Here is a 27,330-nt window from a genome sequence, read left to right as displayed (position 1 = left end):
TGTGACCCGCTGTTAGAGCGATGCTATTCTATACAGTTACCAATACAATTGGCAAAATTAACTTTCATGAATATCTGTTCAGATACCATGGAGAAAAGGTGAATAAAGACTGAGAGGAAGAACCTGAACATTCATAAATATTATTTTAATCAATGTTCAGCATTGGTACTGGCTCGTCTATTTGTCTGGTGTTCAGTGAGAGCTGTGAGTGGAGGGAGGAGAGTGTTGAGTTCAGCTCTGTGTGTTTCTGAATGTGTTTCTTGAGCTGTTTGTCTGTATTGTTTTGATCTAGGCTGTACAGCTGTGTTCTGCAGTGTTCATTGTCAAAATTATTTCAATTTGAATTTCTAAACAAATGCTATTATTTTATATGAAAGAAATAATAATTGTCTTTTAATGACAATATTTTAGTTTGTCATGTATATTATTTCTTTAGATCAGATCACATTTTCAGCTGTCATATGGTCATGTTACAATGTGCTCCACCTATGGGACATGTTGTCATTCCCTTCTTTCGGGGTAAATAAAGAAAAAAGTATACACTGCATTAATGAAACAAATCCACACATTTGTACCAGACATGTGTGAAATTAATGTGGAACAAAATAAATTCTCTGAACCCTGAGTAGATTTACACAAACTGAGAAAGTCAAAAAGCGTTAGTGTACTGAAGGTTATTTATGGCTATTTTGTATCTGTTTCTGAGCATCAAAGTTATTATCAACTTTTACTTTCTATTTGACTACATTTTTAATAAATATGTACTCTTTACTCTAATACATTTGTAATGAGTTATGCAATTATTTGTTACATTTTGCATGGCACCTAACCAGTGTTAATTTTGGCAGCCATTTTTTATTTAGTCTTAGTCTTTATCTTCAGACAAAAATGCTCCTAAGTCTTAGTCACATTTTAGTCATTTTTGTCTTTCATATTTTAGTCTAGTTTTAGTCGACGAAAGGTCATTGCATTTTTGCCAAGTCTTAGTCATTACTTTTAGTCAAGCTACAGTTACCAACATTAATTTGATAGCTATTTTATCTTTAGACAAAATAGTCGTAATTTTTCTCTTTAGACCGATTCATTTAAGCTTATGAAAAATGTGAATCAAGTTAACAGGCTGTATTGACATTGCACTCTTAGCAGAAGCACTTGTGCAATTCTACAAATCCCTTTTCAGTGGTTCTCAAACTTTCTAGAGTGTCGTACCCCTGAAGGATTTAACATCCTTCTGCGTACAGGTACACCTTTTCCATTAAAGGACAATATTTGCCCTCTTAAATCAATTTTTCCAAAGCATTTTTTTTACCTTTATGAATATCTTTATAAAAGAAATAATTCTTAAAAAATTCAATAAATACAATGATGATAAAAATGAAGTGATACTTTTAAATATTACATTAAATCCACCAGTAGGTGGCGGTAAGTCTGTAGTTATGAATGGGTCATTGAATCATTGGTTCATTCAAAGCTGCAGATTCGTTCACGAAACAGCTTGTGTGCTGCAGTTCTGCTGTGGCTTTCATTGCAAAATAGAGCAAAATACTGACAATACTGTTTAAAATGTACATCACGTAATAATACCCTTTTGTTTGTTGAACTGTTGTGTAAAATCAACGTCACATTTGAAATCGTGTGGATATTCGGAGGACCGTGTACCTTCGGATAATTTGTTTTCTCGTTTTTGTCTTCTAAACGGAAAAACAAAGAAAGCATTCATTTATCACATATTCGACCCTCCTCATGAGCATAAATAAACAAATCTCGAGTCATTTTTACATATTTTTATTTGTGTTTTAATCACACTTTGCTCTAATCAGCCAAATGGAAAAACAATAAAACCAAAATGGATAAACAGCTTGAATATTCGATCTCTACATGGGCAGGAATAAAACGGCCCTTTCCGCTGATTGGTCAACCAAAGATCAAGCCGCGCCATCAGAATAAAAATATGAAAAAACAACTCGAGATTTGTTTATTTATGCTCATGGGGAGGGTCAAATATGTGATAAATGAATGCTTTCTTCGTTTTTCTGTTTATAGGATAAAAACAAGAAAACAAATTACCCGAATGTACACGGACCTTTGGGAAACATTGTATTCTTGCTCGTATAATATGATCAACATTAAAAACAATAACTCGCAGAGTTATTTGTATCGAAGAGAGTTTTAATCTTAAATCTATATGCAGTCTGTATCTATATTTGTTCTTGTTAGTAAGTGGTAAATCCCCATTTTTACAAAGGAATATTGTCGAGAACAGCACTAATGTAGCTCAATTTGCTGGCGTGGAGTCAGTCAGTTTTGACCGCGAAAGATGAGGTAATAGAGGTGAATGAATGTCGTGTATTTAAGGCATTTTACCTGCTAGAAATACATGTTCAGTTTTTATGTTATTTTAACTCAGCATTTTGTTCGCATACGTCAGTTTGAGAGCCACTGCTGGATATCAGCCTACAATTTGGTCGCAGATTTAGTCAGAAAACGAGCAGCGCAATATAGACCGACTGACTGACACTTTAATTTAATTTAGCCACATTTCAGTCTCGTCTTTTTTCGTCAACGATATGGAACGTGTTGTTTTAGTCACGTTATCGTAATACGGTATTGGTTTCGTCTCTCATTGTCTCGTCTTAGTCATGGAAAAAAGGTCATCAACAAACATTTTGTCATAGTTTTCGTTAACGAAACCCGGAAGTTAGCGGCGCATGGGTTCCCTTGATCGAAAGCCTATTCGTTTTTCCCATAGACTTTTGGAAAATTGCAAAAAATAAGCTCTGTGTTTAACAAATGGTTATGACACTTACACGTTTTGTCTATCAGGATAATCTTTACAAGTTAACACAACATTTATACGTTTTGAAACCTAAATAAAGTCGTCAGATATAAAAAGCTAACAGTAGGCTATAAATGGACTACAGCACACCATAGTCGTGGATCAACGTCACCACCAAGCTTCCTCAAACTTTATTTAAAAACATGCTCTCTGATTATGATCTGCGCTGTGTATGAATACTTATCCACTTTTTCATGAGAAATGCTGTCCAAATGTCCTGTTTGTCATGATGTTGTCTAAAGTCCCCGCCAAAGGAAGTAGTCCCTTTTAGCAATTTGTTAGTAACCACCGTTTTTAAGACACAATAAAGGTTTGAAAAAAATCACAAGTGGGTTATAACTGGTGTGTTTTATGTCATAGATCAAAATGTGAAAATATTTAGAGGCTTTGTTAACCACAGACCTTATTTCAGGCGATTTAGCAAAAACCCATTCAAAAAACCCATAGACTTTGGGGCGATGGTACCAGAAGCCCTAAAATGCTAACTCACTTCCGCGTTTTGCCTACAAAAATACGTCATCCCTGAGGTACCCTGAGGTATTTTTTTTACAGTCTATGATGTAAATCTGTGGTGAAAAAATGAAACTGCAGCGCGCTGTCATTGAGAGCCATTGGGCCAGATTTCAGACAGCCGCTTATTTATGTTATCCTACATAAACCTCACTCCAGACCAAGACGATATCAGTCCACTTCAGATAGGCCTGTGTGTCTGCATCAGGTCAGTAACTAGTTGGCATATCTGTTCTTTCTATGTGGAGTAGCGTATCAGATTAATGAAAGTATAAATCTTTTAATTTAAACATGCTCATGTGAATAGCCTTTATACAGTAGTTCTGTTGTGTTTGTTTTGTGTTTGTTCTGAGAAAAGACTTGACTTTGTTTTCCTCACTGGAACTTCTAACTTGTAATATTCTAAAACAACATTTGGACGCAATAAATACTATATTAAGGCAATTCTAAGATGGCATTCTATGCGTTTGTTGTGTGTACTAAAGTCTGTCAATCATCGATAGAGCGCCACCCTCAGACTGAATAACGCAAGGACATAAGAATTCTGCCAAAAGTGTGTCTGATGTGTTCAGCGATCAGGATATAAAGCTTACAAAATGTTTAAAGTGTGAGTCATTGAATCATTCATTCAAAGCATTCGTTCATTCACCGTGTGTTGCTCAGACACGCAAATCAGTCCTGACTCCTGCAGCTTTGTTTGGAAATATTTCTGTTGGTGAGACAGAGCGAAAATAGGCAATATTGTATCTAAAATGTAAGTTACTAAATATTAACTAATTGATTTTTGAACTGTTGTATAAAATCAATATCACATTTGTAATCATGTTGATATTTGGAGAAAAACGGCACTCTTCATGTGATATTAATTAAATGATATAAATATTTAAGGCATATAAGGATGTACTTTTATCCCCTTATCTTGAATATTGGATGCATTATAAATGTTTTAATCACATAGTGAAAGCGTGATCTCTAAATGCACCAGTGCACTAGTCTAACCTACTAGACTAACTTTACATCACGTAGTGTATGCGTGCAACTCTCTGTGTGTGTTTTTGTAAAGTGAGAGAAATACTCGATAATTTCAGGTCACATATCGTTAAAACACCAATCACAATATTATCTCAGGCTATATATATCGCACACCCCTATAACGGACTCAATATCAGAAGCGACTCCTGGCTGTAAGTTTAGGTAGGGCAGATTGTGGGTCTCAGCCATATGCGCTGATTTATGTTTCCGCCGGTGGGTGCCCAGTGCCCCACGTCACCCCCCATTACATCCAAATTATATTATAAATAAATCCATACTGAGTTTCAGTTCAACCGTGATCTAATTGACATGACAATCAGTGGCACAATTCCTCAACAAACTGTCCATACCGGCGTGATGAATACGATCCTCAACTGGATGGAACTGGAATAAATCATAACAAAGCACCGTTCGCCAGAGGAGAACTGGCCCCCCCCGATTAAGCCTGGTTTCTCCCATGGTTTTTTTCTCCATTTTAACACCTGTTTGCCACCTGATGTCACCTGTTGGAGTTTGGGTTCCTTGCTGCTGTCGCCTTTGGCTTGCTTAGTTGGGGACATTTGACTTGACATTTGATATTCAACAGTGCTTTACATCTGCCTGCTTTACCATTTTCTTTAAGAGCTTCTGTGCAGCCAAAATTATGTACCAGTTATCACTGTAAAGCTGCTTTGACACAATCTGCATTGTAAAAAGCGCTATATAAATAAAGGTGACTTGACTTGACTTAATTATCAGGTTCGAATCTGCCATTATATAGTTTTTTTCACTCATTAAGTTAAAAGAAGTTCATTAATGTTTGTATATTAAGAACAGGGGCATGTTTGTGTGCATTTTGTTAGTGATTTCCCTGGAAAGAAGAGTCAAGCGATAGATTGACGTGCATGTCTGAAGATTAACTTACACGAGCCACAACGTTCCTCAGCATGATTTCAAAAACAACACATTTCAGCGCTAGTTCGCTTCTTATTTAACTCAAATTAACGTCAACTGGATGTTTCATTTCCATTATATCCACGCAGCGAGATGACAATTTCGACCCAAAAGCACATTGTTTTCACGAGTGTTGTCACGAGTCATGCTCTCGCTGATATCTGATGCAAGGAGAGTTTGAGTTTCAGCACACGCATGTATCTGATCGAGAGCAGAGCCATTTGTGCTCACGCATCACTTGGATGCGCTCTCGACGTTTGCCATTAAAATATTGCCATAGAAACGGCCTTAAATAAACTATAAAAATGGTGAAGATCATGTCTGAAAGCTTCAATCAATATTTTATTGGTTAAAATATAATTGGTTAGAATATCTCGTATTTTTCCATGGGTGCTCGACCATTTCCGTGGGTGCTCCAGCCTATGGTCTCAGCGCTAGTTTATGATAAACATTGTTCCTGAAAGAATCAGCAGTTTGAATGAATCAACTGAAACTAATGACTCACTCATTGACAGTGACTTGATGTCACATAGTGGTGGTTTTAATGTCACATTTAAACTATCTTTTCATTTTTAATAATTTCAAAATATCAGTATTCAGCATTTTATGTTTAAAACATTATTTATGCATTTGTAACTGCAGTTTAAATGCATTTGTCAGCTCTGAACTTCATCAAACAGTGTGTATAAATGCATATAAAAGCACTTTAGATTCAGTTTCTGTGTTTCCATTGCATTGCAAAGATTAATTTTGTTGATATTGATTTCATTTGATTGGTAACAGTCCTAGTGTAAATTATTGCTATAAATGAATTTATTGATTAAATGACACACAAGATTTGTTAATTAATTTGACACAAAAGATCAGGCATAAATTTAATTAGGTTATAAAATAATGGAAAAAATGGTAAAAGGTAAAAAATCATTTTAAACTTATTGGAAAATATAATTTCAGGCACTGCTGCAAACTAACCACCGTTAGTGGTAAATATGTAGGCTATAGGACCCTACGTGAAAGTGCCTGCTCACTTCTGCCCAGACCCACTACTGCAGACGGAGTGTGTGTGAAACAGGTGTAAGTACTCACGCTCTGTATGAACAGCAGCTTTATGTGTTCCAGGTGTGTGTGCTGACTGCGCTCTGAACCGCTCTCAGAAACCATGAGCTCGTATCGAATGAGCGCTGTTTCACTTCTTACTGCACAATGTTCTTAAATCAGGCTTAAAAGTGCATTGTTTCATGAGACCGTGTAATAACTCCACACTGGTGATGAAATTTTATTTTATTTTATTTTTATTTATTTATTTTTAAAAGAGGACAATGCACATTAATTAACACAAGAAACAAGTCTCTTATGTAAATGTGCCAGATTTAGCCATTCTGGCTAATTTTCATCTGCAGTCCCTGGCAGGTTGATGGTAAACACACACACAAAAGCAAAAAAATACATACAAGACCAAAAAACAAACAAAGAACCACTATTTATGAATACATATTTGATTATCCAATAACCACCCTTTTATCATTTTAGAGAAAGAAGAAAGATATGTAATATTTCTTAGTTCTATGGGTATAGTATTCCAAGTATGTACTGCTCTATAAGAAAATACTGACTGCCCAAAAGCACTTCTTCTATGAGGTATTATACAGTCCCCTCTAGTAGTGGCTCTAGTAGATAAGTTAAAATTTTGTTTAATAAATTCATTAAGTGGAGGTGGGGCCATACCATGCAAAATTTTATACACAAGTAGGATATCTGCAAATTTAATCATATTTTCCCAACTTAAAAACCCATATTTAGTTAAAATTTTACAATGGTGATATGAATTAGACCTTTTGTCCAATATTTTCAAAGCCTGCTTATAGAGTCTTTCTAATGATTGCAGAGTAGTCCCACTTGTTTGTGTCCAACTGGTCAAACAGTAATTCATGTGTGATAAAATCATAACATTAATATATAACTTTGAAGCCTCAGTGGTTAAATTATTCCTAATATGTCTAAAATTTACCAAATTGAATTTAATTCTATTTCCAACTTTTTTAACTTGTTTTTTAAATGTGAGTTGTGAATCAAGTACTATACCTAAATATTTATACTCATGAACCACTGATAACCTTCTACCTGCTACTGTAACATCAGGGTCCGGATCTCTATTTGCAGACTTCGAAAAAAACATACATACAGTTTTACTAACATTTAGATGTAAACAAGAGTTATTTAACCATTTAGTAATTTTATCCATTTCTGCTGATAATTCTTCTGCAGCTTGCTTCTTACTTTTAGCATGCAAATATATGATTGTATCATCAGCATACATCTGGCAGTTTACAGTAGGTGAACAAACATCAGGCAAGTCATTAATGTACAAACTGAATAGCAAAGGACCTAATATGGAACCTTGAGGTACACCAACTGAATTAGTAAGCAATTGTGAAATTGTATTATCTACTCGAACACACTGTTGTCTATCGGTTAAATATGATCTTATCCATTTAATTACTTTTATTGAAAAATTATAATTTAATAATTTATTAATTAAAATCTCATGATTTACTGTGTCAAATGCTTTACTTAAATCCAGAAAAACAGCTCCCACCACACCACCTTTATCCAATTTTAATTTAATATTTTCTAAAAGAAGACAATTCGCAGTTTCTGTTGAATGATACTTTCGGAAACCAAACTGCATCGGATGCAATGAGAATGGAGTATTATTCAAATGTGATACTATCTGCTCGGAGATCCATTTTTCTGCAATTTTTGAAACTACTGGGAGAATACTAATGGGTCTATAATTACTAACTAACATATTATCACCAGATTTAAACACTGGTGTAATTACTGCAGTTTTCCAAGTATTCGGAAACACTCCTTCTTTTATAGACCAATTAATAATTTTTAAAATTGGAATAATAAGTGCCTCTTTATAAGTTTTTAAAAATATTGTGTCCATTCCATACACATCCTTTGCCCTTGAACTATTAAGAGAAGAAATAATTGTGTGTACTTTGGTATTTGTCAATTCTTTAAAATTCAAAATTGGAGCATTACAATTCATAGATAAAACTAAATCACCTGAACCAGTGTCATTTTTAATCAATGTTTTTGTAGAATCTATAAAATAATCATTAAATACTTCTGCAACCTTTCTTGAGTCATTAATCATGTTCCCATCTGTATTTAATTCTATTGATTTATGTATCTTATATGTTCCAGTTAATTTCTTTAAGTTCTGCCATATTTCTTTAGTATTTCCTTTAGCTTCACTAATAACCTTAATAAAAAAAGTAGCTTTTGCTTTTCTAAGTTCCTTTACAACCTTATTTCTTAATATAACAAATAGACGCCTATCATGTTCTGTTTTAGACTTAAGTGCTAACTTAAGAGCATGATCCCTTTGTTTCATAAGTAATCGAATTGTTTCATTTAGCCAAGGTAAATATTCTTTTTTTCCTGGTTTAGGTTTCACTTTCCTTATATGACAGTTTATAATTTTTTGAATTTCAGTCATAAAAAAATTACAGTTTTGGTCTACACTCTCAGATGTCAAATAATCATCCCAGTCTATTTCATTTAATGTTTTTTTTAAATTATCCAACTGACTTTTAGGTATTTTATATTTTTCTACCTTCTTATCAGGTGTTAGATTAAATCTGCTTTTAGTGAGCTTTCTTACTATCAAGATCATATTGTGATCAGATAGTCCAGTTACCAGATTATAACACTTCTTTATCCTTTCTGGTCTATTAGTAAAAGCCAGATCAATACACGTTTCTGAGGACCTAGTTAACCTAGTTGGCCCTTCAATAATCTGTCTAAAATCATAATGCCCAGTTGTAATTTGTAACTTCTTCCTTTGTACTTCATCATTCCAATTTATGTTAAAATCTCCTAATAAGATAATCTCCTTGTTTGTATCACATTCTTTGATAAGAGCATCCAATTTTTCATAAAATACAGCCTTAGCAGATGGTGGTCTATAGATTCCAATTACAGTAAATGACATTTGCTCAGACAATATTAGTTTAAGACAAATACATTCTAACTCATTTATACATGACCACTGAATTTGCTCACATCTTATACTGTCCTTAACATAAAATAACACACCTCCACCCCTACCATCAATTCTATCTCGTCTATACATTTTATAACCACACACATTTAACATATCAACAGGGGAATTTTCATGCAACCATGTTTCTGATAAACATAAAAAGTCTAAATTTGACTCATATAAAAGATGTTGTATTTGATCATTTTTAGGAATGACACTTCGAATATTTAGATGTCCACCTAGTATTCCACTTGGTTTCGATTGAAGATCCCAGAGTATGCGAGCATGATTTACTGTTCTAAAAAGTTTAAAACTCCGATGCTTTACAATCGCCGAATTTATCTTGTGCGTTGATTTATTCAGTGACGTTAAAGTAGCCCTCTGCACATGATTCGATGTAACCGATGGAACAGTCTGAAATGTAGTCACTGGCATCGAATCAATGAAAGACTCACCCAGTTGGCCAGCATCCACAGTAAGCGAATCGCCGTCAATAGAATGACTACATACCAAAGTAGTGTCCTCTGAAGACGAACGCTGACACACATTCCCCGCAAATGCCGTTAGATGGTACCGATTTAGGCCCATCTCATCCGCACATGGCCCGGGATGCATGGCCCGGGATTCCAGACCCACCTCATCCGCACATGGCCCGGGATTCAGATGCACATCCCCCGCAAGCAACAGCGTAACAAGCAAGTATCCAGAAAATTTCCTCAATAGTTTTGATGATTTGTATTTTATCATATTTTTCGATGTAACAGTTGGAATCGCCTTCCCATGATTAAGAACGCTGCGATAAGATGCAATTTGTCCAACAGGCAAAGATGTACCAGTATATCCACGATAAGAAGGAAGCACTAAATGATTGGAACAGGTGATCACATTCTCCGTGTAGTGAGCTTGATTATTTGTTATACACGGTCGTACCGAGTTGACCACAAGTGCGGCAACATAAAACATCGTCCATAAAATAATCTTATTTCGTAAAAAGTGACTAGTATGGCATGGCTTTTGAACAGAAGGTTTTTTAAAAAACTGATAGCTGGATGGCAACAAGCCAGCACCTGCCCGACCTCTCGCTACCTCCGCCATCTTACTCTCCATGACTTTGACGCTGAAGTCTGACATAATCAATAATGTGTTTGGCTGGTGAGATCGGCCTGTTTTAGTGACTCCTGATTGATTTATAAGCTGTGCCCTAATTCAGAGGCTGCATCCTTCGAGGGTCAGAATGAGCGTTGTTAAATGGGACGGTCTAGCCTACGGAGCACTGATATTGGATTTATCTGATGTACCATCATTTCATGACAAACGAAAGCCACATTTGGAGGAGTCTTCTAATTGGGACAGCCTTCACTGTGACACACTTGGCCTTCGAAGGATGCAGCCTCTGAATTGAGTCACAGCAATAGAATCTGATTATCGGCCGATAATCTGCAGTCGATCATCCCTAATTTTAAACGATCTTTATTTTAATGAACTGATATCAGTCCATAAATCCAGAGAATCAATCTTTTAGTCTGTGCTGTTTTCAGTTGATGCACTTTTGATAAGAAAATCTCAGCTTTCAAATTCTGTCAAATGTATTAAGAAATTCAAACAATAAATGTGTTTTTGGCGCTCTTTAATGTGGCTGACAGATCGCTGTAGTGTCTCAGTTCAAGCAGCAGTGCGGAGCACGAGTGAACCAGTTATCTTTTCCTCTTTACTACTAGTTATAGCATGAAAGAAACATGGATAATATTAGGATCGCCTCAACTCACAGCAGAGAACATACATTTACCTCAGCTAAAACACATTAGCTAAAACACAGAAAGTAATTTTTATCATGTCTCAGTTTGTAAAAATGAACAGAAACACATTTACAGTAATGCTCTTACAATAGAAGTCTAGCAGGTCAGATAGGTGGAGGGTTTAAAAGCTGAAGTGTGACGCTCATGTTTTTTGTTGAACCATTAATTTATATTTTTAAGTAAAAAATGTTATAAAGTTTTAACAGTGATGATTGTTCTCAGTGTTACTTACACAGCTGTTCTAGTTGCTGTAACCACAGGCAGCATCTTCTGAAGAACTTCATCTGCTGTATTTACTGCAACACTATTTGAAAATAAAAAATATATTAATTATTAATGCTAATAATATGAATTAATATTATTAGTAAATAATACATGAAATACCTTAAATAAACACTGCTTTAAAAAGGACATATGAAAGAGTTTTATTAGTATCTAACTGAAGAAGTTACTGAACATATTCTGCCAACACAGATTAGTTTTTTCTTTTTCTTGTCAGTGTTGTTGTGGTCTATTAGTCTGCATTCACACTACAACACTTAGTGACAGATCTATTTTGACACATCAGAATTTTTTCCCCCTTCCGTTGCTATGGTTATCACTATGTCAACCATTGCAATTTCGGGAGAGACATTCCACCTCTCCCGGAAGTTCCAGGATTCTCCCGCATATTGATATTGGGTGTTTCTCAAACAGAAGGCTGAATCCTAGTGAGTTTGTGTCTTTATAGTCCAGTCCTTCTGAGGCTTGTAGACTCGAGTCCTCCTCAGCATTAAACACTAGAATGAGACGCTCTAGTAAGTGCGCATGGCTACGGCACACATGTTCCTGCTCCAACAGCACAAAAATACTAATAAAACTTAATTTTGGAAAAATACTTTGTATTAAAAATCTTTTCTTAATGCAATACAGTGAATGACAACCGTCTGTGTCTCTCAGTGGCTTACATTACTGACAGTTTAGTGTTAGTGATTCATTTACACCAAAACAGAAGATAACATGTATGCCTTCATCACTGAAAACATTATTTTTCTTACATTTCATAATGAACTCAGATAAGTGCAGACTCGCTTCCATCAGTTATTTTTCATGGATTGGAATGTGTGCAAAGGATTGTGGGTGAATGAAGGACATAAAGGATTTTTAAGGACAGCTTCAAATGCACGTTAATTCCACTGGAGAAATATACAAGCTTTGAACTTCAGCTCTTCAAAGGTGGATTTATCATTCACAGTTTATTGTGCTCTTATTTACCGCCCTCCAAAGTATGACAAGGATTTCATCCAGGATTTCTCAGATTTTCTTTCTTTTATTGTGCCAACTGCTGATAATCTTTTAATTCTCGGGGGCCTTTAACATTCATATATGCTGCCCGTCTAAACCTTTAGTAAAGCAGTTTTCTGATCTTGTTGACTCTTTTAACTTAATACAGTCAGTATGTGATGCTACTCACAGGCATGGTCATACCCTTGATTTAGTTTTGTCCTGGGGGTTATCTGTTAGTAATGTGTGTGTAGTTGACAATTGTATATCCGATCATAGTTCTGTTATATTTCACTTTGATCTTCCATCTGTTATCTCAAAAAACAAATCTGCAGTCCGTTGTGTCCGACCAGTAAATGAGACTACAGCAAATTGTTTTGCTGAGGCCTATGCGGCTAATTCAATGTCTTCTATCATCGAGGTTTCTGGATCCTCTTTAAATACAGAGAAGTTGACTACTGTTTTTAATTCTGTTTGCTTGGACATATTGAATGATGTTGCTCCACTTAGATATAAAAGGTATAAACCTCAGTCTCAGCCATGGCTGAACAATGAAATTTGTGGGTTTAGAAGGGCTTGTAGGAAGGCTGAACGCAGATGGAGGAGAGATCGATTGCAGATTATGAATTGTTAAAAGATACGCTTAGAACTTACCAGCATGCAGTCAAAGCTGCAAGAACAAAATACTTTTCAGACCTAATTAATAGAATGGCCCATTGCCCAAAAGTTTTGTTTAGCACAATAAATACTGTACTAAACCCATCGATAGCACCTTTTTTAGATTCCACTTTATATACTTGTGAGGACTTCTTGAACTTTTTTGTAAGTAAGATAGAACATATTAGAAAAGATATCGTTCCCTCCAGTATTGTTCTGGAAGTCCCCATGTTAAGTTCTTGCATATTTGACTCTTTTGATCATGTCTCCCTTCCATGTCTTGCAAATTTAGTCAAGAATATAAAACCATCGTTCACCTCACTGGATGCCGTTCCTCCACAGTTTTTAAAAGCTGGGCTCAAAACGATGGGCCCTAGTATACTGTCAATTGTGAACAGCTCTCTATCTAATGGTTCTGTTCCATCTTGTCTTAAACACGCAGTGGTTTCTCCTTTACTTAAAAAACCAAGCTTAGCAGCTACAGAGTAGGGCTGGGCGATATATCGCATGCGATTCTCACGCGCATTTCGTCAATAAAGCCGGTTCCCTGATTACCGCTAAATCGCCATCACCTGCTTTCAAATGGAGCGCCTTTTAATAGACAAAGCCGTAGTTCACGGACAAGCCACGCAAAATCGCGTTCAGTATCGAAGATGAATCGACTTCGATAACGAACCCGATTTTGCGTGGCTTATCAGTGAATTACGGCTCTGTCTATTAAAAGGCGCTCCATTTTTAAGCAGGTGATGGCGATTTAGCGGTAATCAGGGAACCGGCTTTACTGATGAAATGCGCGTGAGAATCGCATGCGATATATCGCCCAGCCCTACTGTACTACAGAGTTGAGTAACTTCCGTCCCATTTCTAAACTACCGTTCCTATCTAAAGTCATAGAAAAGGTTGTTTTTTCACAAATTGCTCCTTTTTTATCTATGAATGCTCTTTTAGATGAATTTCAATCTGGTTTCAGAGCTGGTCACAAGTACAGAGACTGCTCTGGTAAAAGTTTTGAATGATTTGTTTTTAGCATCTGACTCTGGGAGGGCTGTGGTTTTAATCATGTTAGATCTCAGCGCCGCATTTGACACTGTGGATCATTCAATTCTTTTAAAAAGGTTGGAGTGCGAGGTTGGGTTTAGGGGTTCTGGTCTGAAATGGTTCCATTCAAACCTTAAGGATAGAACATTCTCTGTTAATTTTGCCAATGTTTCCTCTTCTGTGGTTCCTTTAAAATATGGTCTGCCTCAGGGCTCCATTTTAAGTCCTATATTGTTTTCTTTGTATATGCGCCCCTTGGGATCCATCTGTCGTCGTTATGACATCTCGTACCATATGTACGCAGATGACACACAGATTTATTTTCCCCTTAAATTTGGAGATGAACAGTCTTTGCAATCTTTGTTACTCTGTCTGAATGAAATTAAAATTTGGCTCTCTAATAATTTTCTTCAGCTTAATGAAAGAAAATCTGAAATCATAATATTTGGGCCATCAAATTTTAAAGAGCGCATAGTCAGTATTCTTGCTCCTTTGGAGATGACTGTGAAGGACAATGTGAGAAATCTTGGGGTCATTATTGATTCATCACTTAGCTTTGATAAACAGACTAACTCAGTTGTAAGAAGTAGTTTTTATCATCTTAAAATTATCGCTAAGCTTAAACCTTTTCTTAGTTTTAATGATTTGGAGACTGTTGTTCATGCTTTTATTTCTTCGCGACTGGACTACTGTAACTCCCTCTATGTAGGGATCAGCCACCAACAACTGTCACGTCTGCAGCTTGTACAGAATGCTGCAGCTAGACTTTTGACAGGCACCAAAAAAAGAGAGCACATCACTCCGGTGCTGTGTTCTCTTCATTGGCTACCAGTCAAGTTTAGGATTGATTTCAAGATTTTACTGGTTGTTTTTAAAGCTTTACATAATTTGTTTCCAAATTATATTTCCAATCTTATAGAGCCCTACATCTCAGTTAGGTCTTTAAGATCGTCAAATCAACTGTTGTTAGTTACTCCTCAGTCCAAAAAGAAGTCAAAAGATGATCGTGCTTTCTCAGTAGCAGGCCCTAAACTGTGGAACAATCTCCCTCTTTATATTCGACAAGCTCCATCAGTGGAGGTCTTTAGGTCCCAGCTGAAGACTTATCTGTTTAGCTTGGCTTTTTAAGTAGTTCTTATTTAATTTCTGTACTTGTAAATTTGTATGTCTACTGTGTTTTATTTTACACTGTGAAGCACTTTGGGCAACGAAGTTGTGTATAAATGTGCTATACAAATAAATTGAAGTTGAAGTTGAAGTTAGGATACACTTGATGCATCCTTCAAAATGAGCTGAATGAAGGATGTGAAACGAAGTCTGCCTTCAAAGGATCCTTCAAACTGAGACGACCTTTAGAGGTGCTTGATGACGTGGCAGCAGATATATGCAGCTTTACTAGGACACAGCCTTCTGTTTGAGAAGCACCCAGCATCTCCCAGATGCCCGCAAATTATGTACAATATCCCAGAAATCGATTTTTGCCCTGTGATATACACACATCTGATTGGCCATTGCTTTCAAGCACTCAACAGACATGTCTGTGATTGGCTACAACACTCAATGCTGCAAAAACACACTAAACATAAACCTCTGTGCATGTGATATGGTTATTATTTACAAATACACACAGAAGTTAAAAATGTTTGATCACTCAAATGACCTATTTTGGATTTAAAACAGAGAAGTTTGTATCCCTGTACTTTATTCCTGTATGGAGGAGTGATTTTGGGGAGTGTTTGTGTGAGAGAGAAATAAAAAACATTAAAATATGAACTACTAAACTCTGTGTGACATCTGCAGGATTACAGATTTATCAGATTCTTGTTTCTCTTTGTTCATAATGTTTTAGACTGTAATGATTGAACTCAGTGTTACTTACTGATCAGTTTTGACTCCAATTAAGACTCTCAGGTGAAACTCCTTCATTGTCTCCTCTGAGCTCAACAACACAAAAACTAAAGCTGACCACTGAGATGAGGAGAGTTTCACATTACGTAATCCTCCAGACTTCATATGAGGTTGAGCTTCATTCACTAGTGAAAGATCACCCAGTTCATTCAGACAGTGAAACAGATTGATGTATTTATCTGGAGAGGGATTCTCACTGATCTTCTCTTTGATATAGTCAACTGTTTCCTCATTGTTGTGAGAGCGGTTTCCTGTCTGTGTCTTTAGTTCTTGTAAGAGACTCTGATTAGACTCCACTGACAGACCCAGAAGGAAACGAAGGAAAAGGTCCAGATGCCCATTTTTACTGTCTAAAGCCTCATCCACAGCTCTCTGATGGAGGTCAGATAGTGAAGCTTTAGTTGGTTTGGTAATCTGGTCAAACACATTGATGTTCTTGTTTATAAAGGAGAGATGCACATATAGAGCTGCTAGATGTTCCTGAATGCTCAGATGAACAAAGCAGAAGACTTTCCCCTGATACAAGCCCAACTCCTCTCTGAAGATCTGAGTGCACAATCCTGAGTACACTGATGCTTCTGTCACATCAATGCCACACTCGCTCAGGTCTTCCTCATAGAAGATCAGGTTGCCTTTCTTAAGCTGCTGAAATGCCAGTTTCCCCAGTTTGACAATCATGTCTTCATCTTTCACTTTCTTCTCATAGTCCTTCTCATGTTTGATGTTGGTCTGAAGGATCAGGAAGTATGTGTACATTTGAGTCAGAGTCTTGGGAATCTCTCCTCTCTCTGCTTCACTCAACATCTTCTCCAGAACAGCGGCTGAGATCCAGCAGAACACTGGGATGTGACACATAATAAAGAGGCTCCTTGATGACTTCAGGTGTGAGATGATCCTGTCGGACAGACTCTGATCACTGATTTTCTTCCTGAAGTATTCCTGCTTCTGTGGGTCACTGAAGCCTCGTACCTCTGTCACTCGATGGACACACTCAGAGGGGACGAGATCAGCTGCTGCTGGTCTGGAGGTGATCCAGATGAGAGCAGAGGGAAGCAGATTCCCCACAATGAGGTTCGTCAGCAGCACGTCCACTGAGGCTGATTCAGTCACATCACACAACCTCACATCGCTCTGAAAATCCAGAGACAGACGACACTCATCCAGACCATCAAAGATGAAGGAAACTTTATACTGATCACTGGATATTTCCATTTCTTTTGTTTCAGGGAAAAAGTCATGAAGAAGATCTGAAAGACTGAGTGTTTTGTCCTTCATCAAGTTGAGCTCTCTGAAAGGAAGAGGAAATATGAGCTGGACGTCCTGATTCTCTTTCCCTTCAGCCCAGTCCAGGATGAACTTCTGCACAGAGACTGTTTTTCCAATGCCAGCGACTCCCTTTGTCAGCACAGTTCTGATGGGTTTGCCTTGTCCAGGTAAAGGTCTGAAGATGTGACTGCATTTGATCGGTGTGTCCTCTGTTTCTGCTCTCCTGGACTGTGTCTCAATCTGTCTCACCTCATGCTCATTATTGATCTCTCCACTTTCACTCTCTGTGATGTAGAGCTCTGTGTAGATCTCATTCAGGAGTGTTGGGTTTCCCTGCTTTGATATTCCCTCATACAAACACTCAAACTTCTTTCTCAGATTTGATCTCAGTGTGTTTAAGACCTCAGGTTTAGAGTCACGGCTGTAAGATTAAAGTACCAGATTATTACACAAGTTTAAGAAGTAAATATCCATAAATTACAAAATAGATCATTTTGTTTGCTGTATTATGAGACACAGAACATCATTAGTTTTCTTAAATGTTTCAATTATTAATCATGTGATTGAGTGATGTGTGATGTGCATTGCAGCACCTAAAATTAAACAACAACAAAAAAGTCCTCCATTTTACCTGAAACCAGGATTCATGCTGTTAACATGTTATTCCTCCCCTACTCTGTTCATTACAGCATAAGGTGCTTCTATTATGTTAAATACGGTACGGTGTGCCGGAAGTTGTTTTGCGCATGGGCAGCGCGGGTTGTTCAGTGTGTACGTGACGGTGATGCCGAAGGCTGAATAAAGTTGTGGAAGAAACAAACGTCGTGTTTATTTAAAATAACACATGCTTTCATTAAAGTCTTGTGGTTGAATCACAGTTTTGTTTTTAACTGGACTGGATAAAAGATTTGACCTTAAATCAGAATGAAGAGGGTAAAGAATCAGACACACTGATATTGATGTAATTGTGTCATTAACGGAGTAACAGACCAACAGATTTTACAGTGAATGTTTTAACAATACAATACATAGAGCTTTGCACAAGAACACAATGGAAATCATTAATAGACTGAAACATACAGGATCTGAACTCATTACACTGCTGTATATTAATAATGACTATAAGCATATATTTTATAGAAGTAATATACCTGAGATCAGGCTGTGTGTTTCCACTCTTAAACTTTATTGGCTCGCCCATAGAGCAGTTACTCTTCAGAGACACACAGCTGGACTCTGGGTTTGAGCTCTTCTGCTGGACTGAACTGTAACAGAACAGATTCAGTTCAATCCTTTAGATTACTGTGTTCATTCTTTATGATAGGAACCATATTAATATAAACACATTCATCTTTCATCAAAAAGCACTTTGAAGAAATGTTATGACCTTTTCTTTAATATTTCATGTTAATATTAAAACAAACAAAAACATACAAAATAGGATACATATTTTTTCTCTAAACTGTTTCTGCGATCAAAAACTTTGATCTTTTTCTGTGATGTAATACAATATTTAACAGTGTTTGTTGAAAGTACCTGCATCCTGGAGAAAAATCTCCATCTCTGGATCCTTGTGAATCACCCATGATGAAGCTGCAGGAGAATCTGATGAGTTTGATCTCCTCCACTGACTCTGAGGGGAAAATAGACACTAAATTAACTGATTAAACAATCTTCATAATTTAGCTGAACATATGTTGAGTGTGGGAGAAAAAGGATCATGTGACTGCGTTAACTCAAGATCAGTCAAACATGTTTACACTGTTAAACTTCTTAAGAATCAAAGACATCACGAAACACACAATAAACATTGAAGTGAAGGTGAAAGAAACACTTTATTTATTTATTTTTACCAAACAATCATATACATTCATATTAGTATGAGGAAGTCTCCACACATGAACACTCACCTTGATCAAACTTTCACAAGTTACAGGTTCTCAAATCCTCCAGCTTTAACATCATAAAGATACATGGAAATTCCTGCATAAACTTTGATAAATGTTTCTATTAAACACTTTGACGCTCGTATTCGTATTTTACCTGCTTAAAATGGTGACAGATGAACTCTAACTTACTTTCACTTTCTATTTGTGAGAAAGAGAGAGAGAGAGAGAGAGAGAGAGAGATTTGATTTGATTTTGAAAAAAGCTTTGTTACAAATACACCATAAAACCTTAACACAAATGGGTTAACCAAACCATACAATCAACAATAGCACATTAGCAATTGATAATAATAATAAATCTTAAAACTCTAGAAAAAAAACAAAACACCTTCATGTACTGCACACAAAGCACCATGGCTACACCATATTTGCTCAAAAGTGGAAAGATCATTCATTGCTTTATAAAACTGAAAGTCAACCAACACTCTTGATTTAATAAAAGATACAAAACACAGCATAACATCATCACTAGACTTTTGTTCAATCTTATTTTTACGACTAATATACATAGCCAATTTAGCTTGTCCTAAAACAAAATTCAACAACTGACAGATAAAACGTTTTTTCTGGAAATATTTGAAACCCAAAATGACCGTTTCCATAGAAAACCCTTCATTAAATTTAAAAAACAATTCTTTTAACTTAATAAATAAAGGCTCTAACCTAGTACAAAACATAAAAGCATGAAACACAGTTTCTCTTTGCATACAAAATGGGCATTCAGGACTGACTTCCGGATTCAACACAGAAATAAAAGAATTCACAGCAATGGCACCATGGAGAATTCTCCATTGTATATCACCTACCCTCTTTGATAATGGTGGTTTATATAGAGATCTCCATTCAGGTTTTACATCGTTGCCCAGTTTAAGAACAGAACGCCATGGTGTGTCAAATTTTCTGTCAAAAAGCTTCTTATTAAACACTAAAACACATGCTCTATACAGTTTTTTTCCTACACATGACAAGAAATCCAAGGACAAAGAATCACATGACAAAAAATTAAAACTGTCAGCAAGATCAGGCTTAACAACTAAACAGGGAAAAGGATCCGGTCCTCAATATCAGGAAAAACACTCCCTGTAAAGAAGTCCTTCAACAAATGGTCTTCATCAACTGTAAGACATGAATTAAGTTTAACCAAAAACTGAGTTAACAAATGAACAGATCTAATTCCCAAAACCTTGGATGTTGCCTCCACACACTTAAAATAAGGTCCAGTTAAAGTCAGTAAGTGTTCCAAAGTGAAAACCCTAGAAGCCTGAAGGGAGGTACTAAACCCCGGTAAGTTTCAATGTGTAGTCATATCCAACCGGGCCCCACAGATCAATGGTTCCTGTAGCAGCCAGTAGAGAGAGTAAGAATTATCAGTCTTAACACGAAAGAGGCTCCACACTTTGAACAGATTCCGATAAAAAAAACAGCAAATCCGATAAATCCAGTTTCCTAGGGTCCATTAAAAAGAGGGATTTGTCCAGTCCAAAACCACCAAGGGTATGCAAAATTGTGCAGCTGATAGCACGCCAGCTACAATCTGTTGAACCGTCCAAAAAACGCTGCAGGAACTGTAAACGAAAAGCAGCAGTTCTACTTTGCAAGTGAATTAAACCTTGCCCACCTTCTTCCTTGGGGAGGTACAAAACACTCTGTGGGACCCAATGTAATTTGTCCCAAAACAAGTTCACAAGAACCGCTTGAACTTCAGCTAAAAGTTTTGGCGAAGGGTCAACACATGCCAACCTGTGCCAAAGAGACGACGCCACTAAATTATTAGCAATGAGAGCACGCCATCTATAAGACATGTTTGGTAATAACCATTTCCATTTATCCAAACGTGCTTTAACTTTGTCCAACACCCCCTCCCAATTTTTCTATAAAACACTGTCATCTCCTAAATAAACCCCTAAGTATTTTATACCTCCCTTACTCCAACACAGCCCATCCGGAAGGCAAGGTTTTCCATCAATCCATCGTCCTAACAAAACAGCTTCACTTTTTTTCCAATTTATTTTAGCAGAGGATAGTGCTCTAAAATCTTCAGCTAGGTTAAACAAAACCTGTACATCGCTTTGCCTAGTGACAATCACTACAATATCATCAGCATAGGCTGACAAATGAACATTTTTGTTACAATCTGTTAAACACAAACCACATGAATTATTCCTTATTTGCTGAAGTAGTGGCTCAATAGCCAAGGAGTACAACATTCCAGATAAGGAACAACCTTGTCTAATCCCTCTAAGAACCTGAAAAGGAGCACATAAACCACCATTAATTTTTAGTGTACTCTGAACGTCACTATAAAGTACTCTTATCATGTCCACAAATTTTTGGGAAAAACCAAAAGCTGCCAAAACATTCCACAAATAAGAGTGCTCAACTCGGTCGAAGGCTTTCTCCTGATCTAAGGCCAGCAAACCACAATCTAACTTTAACAAATTAGAGACATAGAAAATGTCTCTAATTAAGGAAACATTATCAAAAATAGATCTACCAGGGACACAGTAAGTCTGGTCCGGATGGATAACCTGATCCAACACTCCAGCCAATCTATTAGCCAATGCTTTAGAAAGCAGTTTATAGTCACTACAAAGTAATGAGACCGGGCGCCAGTTCTTAATGTCAGTAAGGTCCCCCTTCTTTGGAATAAGAGTGATTACTGCTCTTCGGCAACTCAACGGCAACCTGCCCTTTGACAAGCCGTCATTAAAGTCCCTGTAAAGTCATTTTAAAGTATGTGTTTTGAGCTTGTCACACCACAGAAAAATGTGTTATTAACCACCCAGCCAAATTTGAATGATTAAAAAAATCTGCAAGTAAAATGAAATAAGTTATCAAAATCGCGAAAAAATAGGCAGCGCTCTCTGCTCTCAAACGCTGGGGGCGTGTCCGCTGTCGGCGCTGAAACCACACCCACTCGCGAGAGCTGCAGCCTCAACTGACTTAAGTCTAATGAGTCAAACATACTGATGCATATAAACAAAAGAATCATGTTAGAGGGTTACACATTTTAGTAGAGTTACTGTGGACTACCTACTAATTATAACATAAGCACACACGACAACTTACACTCATTGGGCACGTACTGCCGGACTGTTGTCGAGTCGACAAATGACGGTGCCGCGAGACGGGAGGATGAAGGCCGGGACGTGAGAGACTCTGTCCGGCCCCATATATCATCGGTTATCGTCGGGACGGTAAGAAGGCCGGGGGGGGGGGGGGGGGGGACGAGGTCTGTTCAGTCACATTCACCAAAAACAGCGGATTATCTGTGAATCCCAGCTGTCTGATGAAAGTTTGTAAAATTATCCAGTGTAGAACGATCACTTTAGAATCCTTCATATCATCGTTTTAGGAAATTTAAATAAGGAGACCGAGCATATTGTATATTTTAACAACCATGTAATATGCATTTGCGTGACGAAGGCATTACTAGCTAAATGTATAAGGGGCTGTATAACTGTAATGATACTCGAGATTGAGCGAGTAAATTGACTTTACAGGGACTTTAAGTACCTCTAGCAGATCCATTCCCAACTCCAACCAAAAAGTCTTATAGAAGTCAACTGGAAGGCCATCCACTCCTGGTGCCCTTCCTGACTCCATACTTTGCAGGGCCTTATGAAGCTCTCCCAGGGCCAATACTCCTGAAAGAACCTCATTACCCTCCTCAGAGACTCTTGGTAAGTTGTCAAGAAAAACACTATCCACACAACACCCTGGCTCAATCTCACTACTATAAAGATTTTGATAAAAATTGACTGCTCTCTTACGAATTTCGGCAGGATCTGACATTAACACTCCATCTTCAGAGCGCAATGCATAAATAAAACGTTTCTGCCCATTCTTCCTTTCCATGCTGAAAAAGTATTTGGACGGTACATCCATCTGATCAATGCTTTGAAAGCGTGAACGGACCAGAGCCCCCTGTGTTTTATACCCCAGTAGATCTGCTAATTGAGCCGCCTTCTTAGAGCATAGCTCCAAAAAATGACTTTCACCAGTAGATTGAGCCAAATTCATAAATTCAATTATTTCTTTTTCTAAAAACTCCAAGGACCGATTCAACTCTCTAGTGACGTTGTGAGTATACTGTTGAGTGAACTGCCTTATCTGGACCTTACCAAAATCCCACCACTGTTGCAAAGAATAAAAAGAACCCTTCACTGTTTTGTACTCTTCCCAAAAACTCTTAAAAGATTCTTTAAAAAATTGATTATTAAGCAAATTGGTATTAAAATGCCAATAAGCACTTTTTGCTTTTAATGAAGTTAAAATGAACTTACAATGCACCATACTGTGATCTGAAAAACTAACTGGTGTGATGTAACACTTATTGAAAATGTTCAAATGATGGTTAAAACTATAAAATCTATCCAGTCTTGCTAAAGACAAGTCATTGTCACGCATATGAACCCACGTGTACTGTCTTTCATTCCCATTTAAAATCCTCCAAATATCACATAAATCATACTTTTTAATAATATGAATGAGACGATTGCGGGAAGCCAAATGAGGCTCCATATGATTTCTATCTAGATTTAGTTCAGTACAATTGAAGTCCCCACCTAGAAACAAAAAGTCCTCAGAGCAACAGTCTTTTAAAGTTGAACAGAGTATGTCCAAAAAAAGCATTCTCTCAAAAGGTGTAGTTGGAACGTACACACAAATAAAATTTAGAGCATATCTTTCAAAAATTGCTCTAACTTCTAAGAGCCTACCTTTTACAATTTCATCCACCTCAAAGGAGACTGGGCTAAAATTCTTTGCAAATAAAATAGCCACTCCCCCACTAACTGAGGTATTGTGAATTAACACAGGTGTTCCACCAAACTCTCTCTCCCAATCAACAGCATTCTTTAAATCACTATGAGTTTCTTGTAAAAAAGTAACATCAATATTTTTCTGTTTAATCACTTCATATATTATTGTTCTTTTTCTAACATCCCTTGCACCATTAACACTCAGTGTAGCTAAAAGCACTTCATTCATGACTAACAAAAAAGAAAAAAAACCATAGAGCCAAAAAACATCAACCTTCCTACTTGTGGAGTTAACAGACATCGTCATTCAGAGCATTGTTAATATTCCTCACAATTTTCTTCAAACGGTAAACTTCTTTATTGGTAAATAAGCCTTCTTTGACCTTATATTTGCTATAAAAGCTTTACATATAACAATAGCATGATCAGAAAAACCAGAAGGACTAAATGTCACAGGTTTTCACAATATTAAAATGATGTTTAAAGCAATATAATCTATCTAATCTGGCCAAAGAAATTAAATTGTCTCGAGTATGTGCCCAAGTATATTGCTTATCATTTTTATTCAAAGGCCTCCATATATCACACAAACTTATGAGTTTCAATCAAAGTTCGTATGGCACAGCTTGAGGCTGCATGAGGTTCAGCATGATGCCGATCTAGAACATAATTACTAGTACCTAAAAACAAATACTCATCAGAGTTACAATTTTGCAAAATCCCATTAAGACTATTAAACAAACAAACTCTCTCAGCACCATTAGTGGGAGCATATACATTAATAAACACAACATTAAATCTTTCAAATTGTGCCCGTATAAAAATAAGTCTGCCAGGAATTTCATACTTGACCTCAAAAGCAACAGGAGTAAAATGTTTAGCAAATACAACAGCCACCCCTCCTCTAGTAGAACTCATATGAGAGCACAATACCACTCCTTCCCATTCTTTCCTCCAATCAATTTCGTTTAAACCATCACTATGTGTCTCCTGAATGAACACAACATCAATTTGCTTTTGTTTTATAAATTCAAAAAACAGTGCCCTTTTATATACATCTTCGTGCCCCGTTCATATTAATAGTGCCTACCCTCACCACACTCATAAGAAAGAATGAGAAAAGGAGTGGTCTCAAGACAAACTTCAGCATGTGTGAACAAAAAAAACTATGTTGTTTCAAAGCCATCCTCTGCTTGAAGTTCTGATCTCAGTTTTGCAGCAATTTTCTTTAATCTATATATTTCTTGAACAGTAAACTGTTCTCCACCCTCGCTTCTCATTAACACTCCAACAGAGTCAACAAACATTTTGCGATCTGGAAAAAAATCTGTAACCTGGACATTCTTCATATTTTTTGTTCTTTGTAAAAAAGAACCCTTCCAAAAGAATAAGCACTACACCTATTCCTTCTATTCCAAGCATCACTATCAGAGTCTTCAACAGCACTGCTTTCAACATCATTACATGCATCAACTTGTAATTCTAACAATTGTTTTGACTTTTCATCCCTTATTTTCACTTTGTTCCTTTTCCTCTTAACAGAAGGCATTTTGAAAAGTGCATCATCACTCACATACTCTGCATTATTTTCATCATCTTTCACCAGATCAGCTATTTTGTCAATATCATTTGAGGTTTCCCCCTCTACCACTCCTGATTCTTCCATCCTTGCATCACTTGTCCAGCTTCTGCTGTAACACACACACACTTTCAGCCTGCTCACGTTCGGCTGCCCTAACAGCATCATCATTTACAGCTGCCTCGTTGGCCGCTGTATCGGCCCTTGCATCGTCAGTCTGTTCTGGACACGAACTTCTAATGTGCCCTTACACTCCACATTTAAAACATTTCATAGTCTCAGAACTTGCAAACACAACATAATCAAAGCCATCGACTTTAAATTTAAATGCCACATTTATTTCATCCAATTCACTTTTTAATACCATGTTGTCGTCTAAAAGAGACCACATGCTTAAGTAAAGGGGATTTACAGCCCAACGGAACTTTCCTCATTTGTGAAACATTTTTCCGTGTCTGGATAACTCTGTGATCAGCAACTCATCTTTTATGAATGGGGGAACGTTGGACAAGATTATCTTTTTTGCCGGTTGAACTAAGGGCATTAGATACTGGCGTAAAAGTCTCCTGTATGACAATTCCGGTTTTGCACCACGCTGTTTACTTTTTCAATGTTATCTAAAAAAAATCACCACAGCGCTATTCATACGAGACGCTGACATTATGCGCTCATGCCCTACAACATTTCCGACCGCCAAACTGCACTCTTCCACAGAACAATTCATTGCTGGCGAGATCTTAATGCCGTGCCTGCGTGAAAGCCGCTCATAACTTGTGCGTTCAGAGGACGCCATTGTCAACCAGCAGACTGCGCTCCTCAGTTCACCTCAACTTACTGTTGTTACCCTCAAACTTAATTCCACAAAAATAATATATGCCAGACACCAAAAACAAGTAATAGGGAGAAAAGGAAAGAGGACACACTCTCACCGTAGAACACTCACTCTCACACAACGCCGCCCACTCACTCCGCATGCGCACAGAGAGAGAGAGAGAGAGAGAGAGAGAGAGAGAGAGAGAGAGGGTCAGTATCAATCAACTTTTCTCTTTCTCTGAACTCGATGAGAGATTAAACAGTCTGATCCAAACACATATCCAGAAGCTCATCATCAATAACATTCAAGTATTCGCAAATACATTTTAATATTTCAAGACAGTGTAAAATAAAGAAGTATTTTGTCGCTGTAGTGTGTGTGTGTCGCCCTCTGCTGACAGAAAACAAACGAACAACAATAATTATGTTTTGGTTTTTATTCGACCAAATTTAATTAAAGGGTTAGTTCACACAAAAATTATAATTCTGTCATTTTTTTCTCACCCTCATGTCGCCAGTAAGACTTTCGTTCATCTTCGGAACACAAAAGATCATTTTAATAAAATCTCTATGATTTCTCTCCCTCCATTGACAGTAAAGAGTATAAAGACATTATTAAAGTACTCCATGTGACTCCAGTGGTTTAAACACAGTTTCATGAAGCGACGCGAGAAAAAACAACATTAATCTAATGTTGCATGCAGCATGCATGACGAACATCTTGTAAAGATCCATTTGAGGGTTATATTAGCTGTGTGAACTTTGTAAATGCGCTGTAATATAGTCGACACCTCGTGTGGCAGGAAGCTCGCGTCTTAAAGGGGCGGCGCCGAGTGTAAATCAGTGCATAGTTAATGGTGCCCCCAAAATAGGCAGTTAAAAAAATTAATTAAAAAAAATCTATGGGGTATTTTGAGCTGAAACTTCACAG

At 37.0% G+C, this 27,330-nt stretch overlaps 1 protein-coding gene across 9 annotated transcripts in view; it reads right to left on the bottom strand.

The window, feature by feature from the left end:
- The window catches only part of LOC125268076 (NACHT, LRR and PYD domains-containing protein 12-like), a 58,586-nt gene extending 32,028 nt beyond the window's left edge, over positions 1-26,558 (bottom strand). The window contains exons 1-8 of one of the 9 annotated variants that reach the window (XM_048190169.1): positions 26,516-26,534; positions 19,207-19,288; positions 18,833-18,929; positions 18,448-18,561; positions 18,141-18,209; positions 17,928-17,942; positions 16,002-17,717; positions 11,397-11,468 (exon numbers count right to left, since the gene is read on the bottom strand). In XM_048190169.1, the coding sequence (XP_048046126.1) occupies positions 11,397-11,468; positions 16,002-17,717; positions 17,928-17,942; positions 18,141-18,209; positions 18,448-18,561; positions 18,833-18,882 (2,036 nt within the window). In that variant the 5' untranslated portion in view covers positions 18,883-18,929; positions 19,207-19,288; positions 26,516-26,534. Of the gene's footprint in view, positions 1-11,396; positions 11,469-16,001; positions 17,718-17,927; positions 18,091-18,140; positions 18,210-18,447; positions 18,562-18,832; positions 18,930-19,206; positions 22,049-26,509 lie in introns of those variants that run through there. The other 8 variants (XM_048190168.1, XM_048190170.1, XM_048190172.1 and 5 more) reach the window with 8 other exon arrangements.
- Positions 26,559-27,330: the final 772 nt, after the last annotated feature.

Source organism: Megalobrama amblycephala, linkage group LG5 (genome assembly GCF_018812025.1).
Source record: "Megalobrama amblycephala isolate DHTTF-2021 linkage group LG5, ASM1881202v1, whole genome shotgun sequence".
Lineage (NCBI taxonomy): Eukaryota > Metazoa > Chordata > Actinopteri > Cypriniformes > Xenocyprididae > Megalobrama > Megalobrama amblycephala.
Note: the sequence above shows the minus strand (reverse complement) of the source record. Positions and strands in the feature narration are given on the sequence as shown.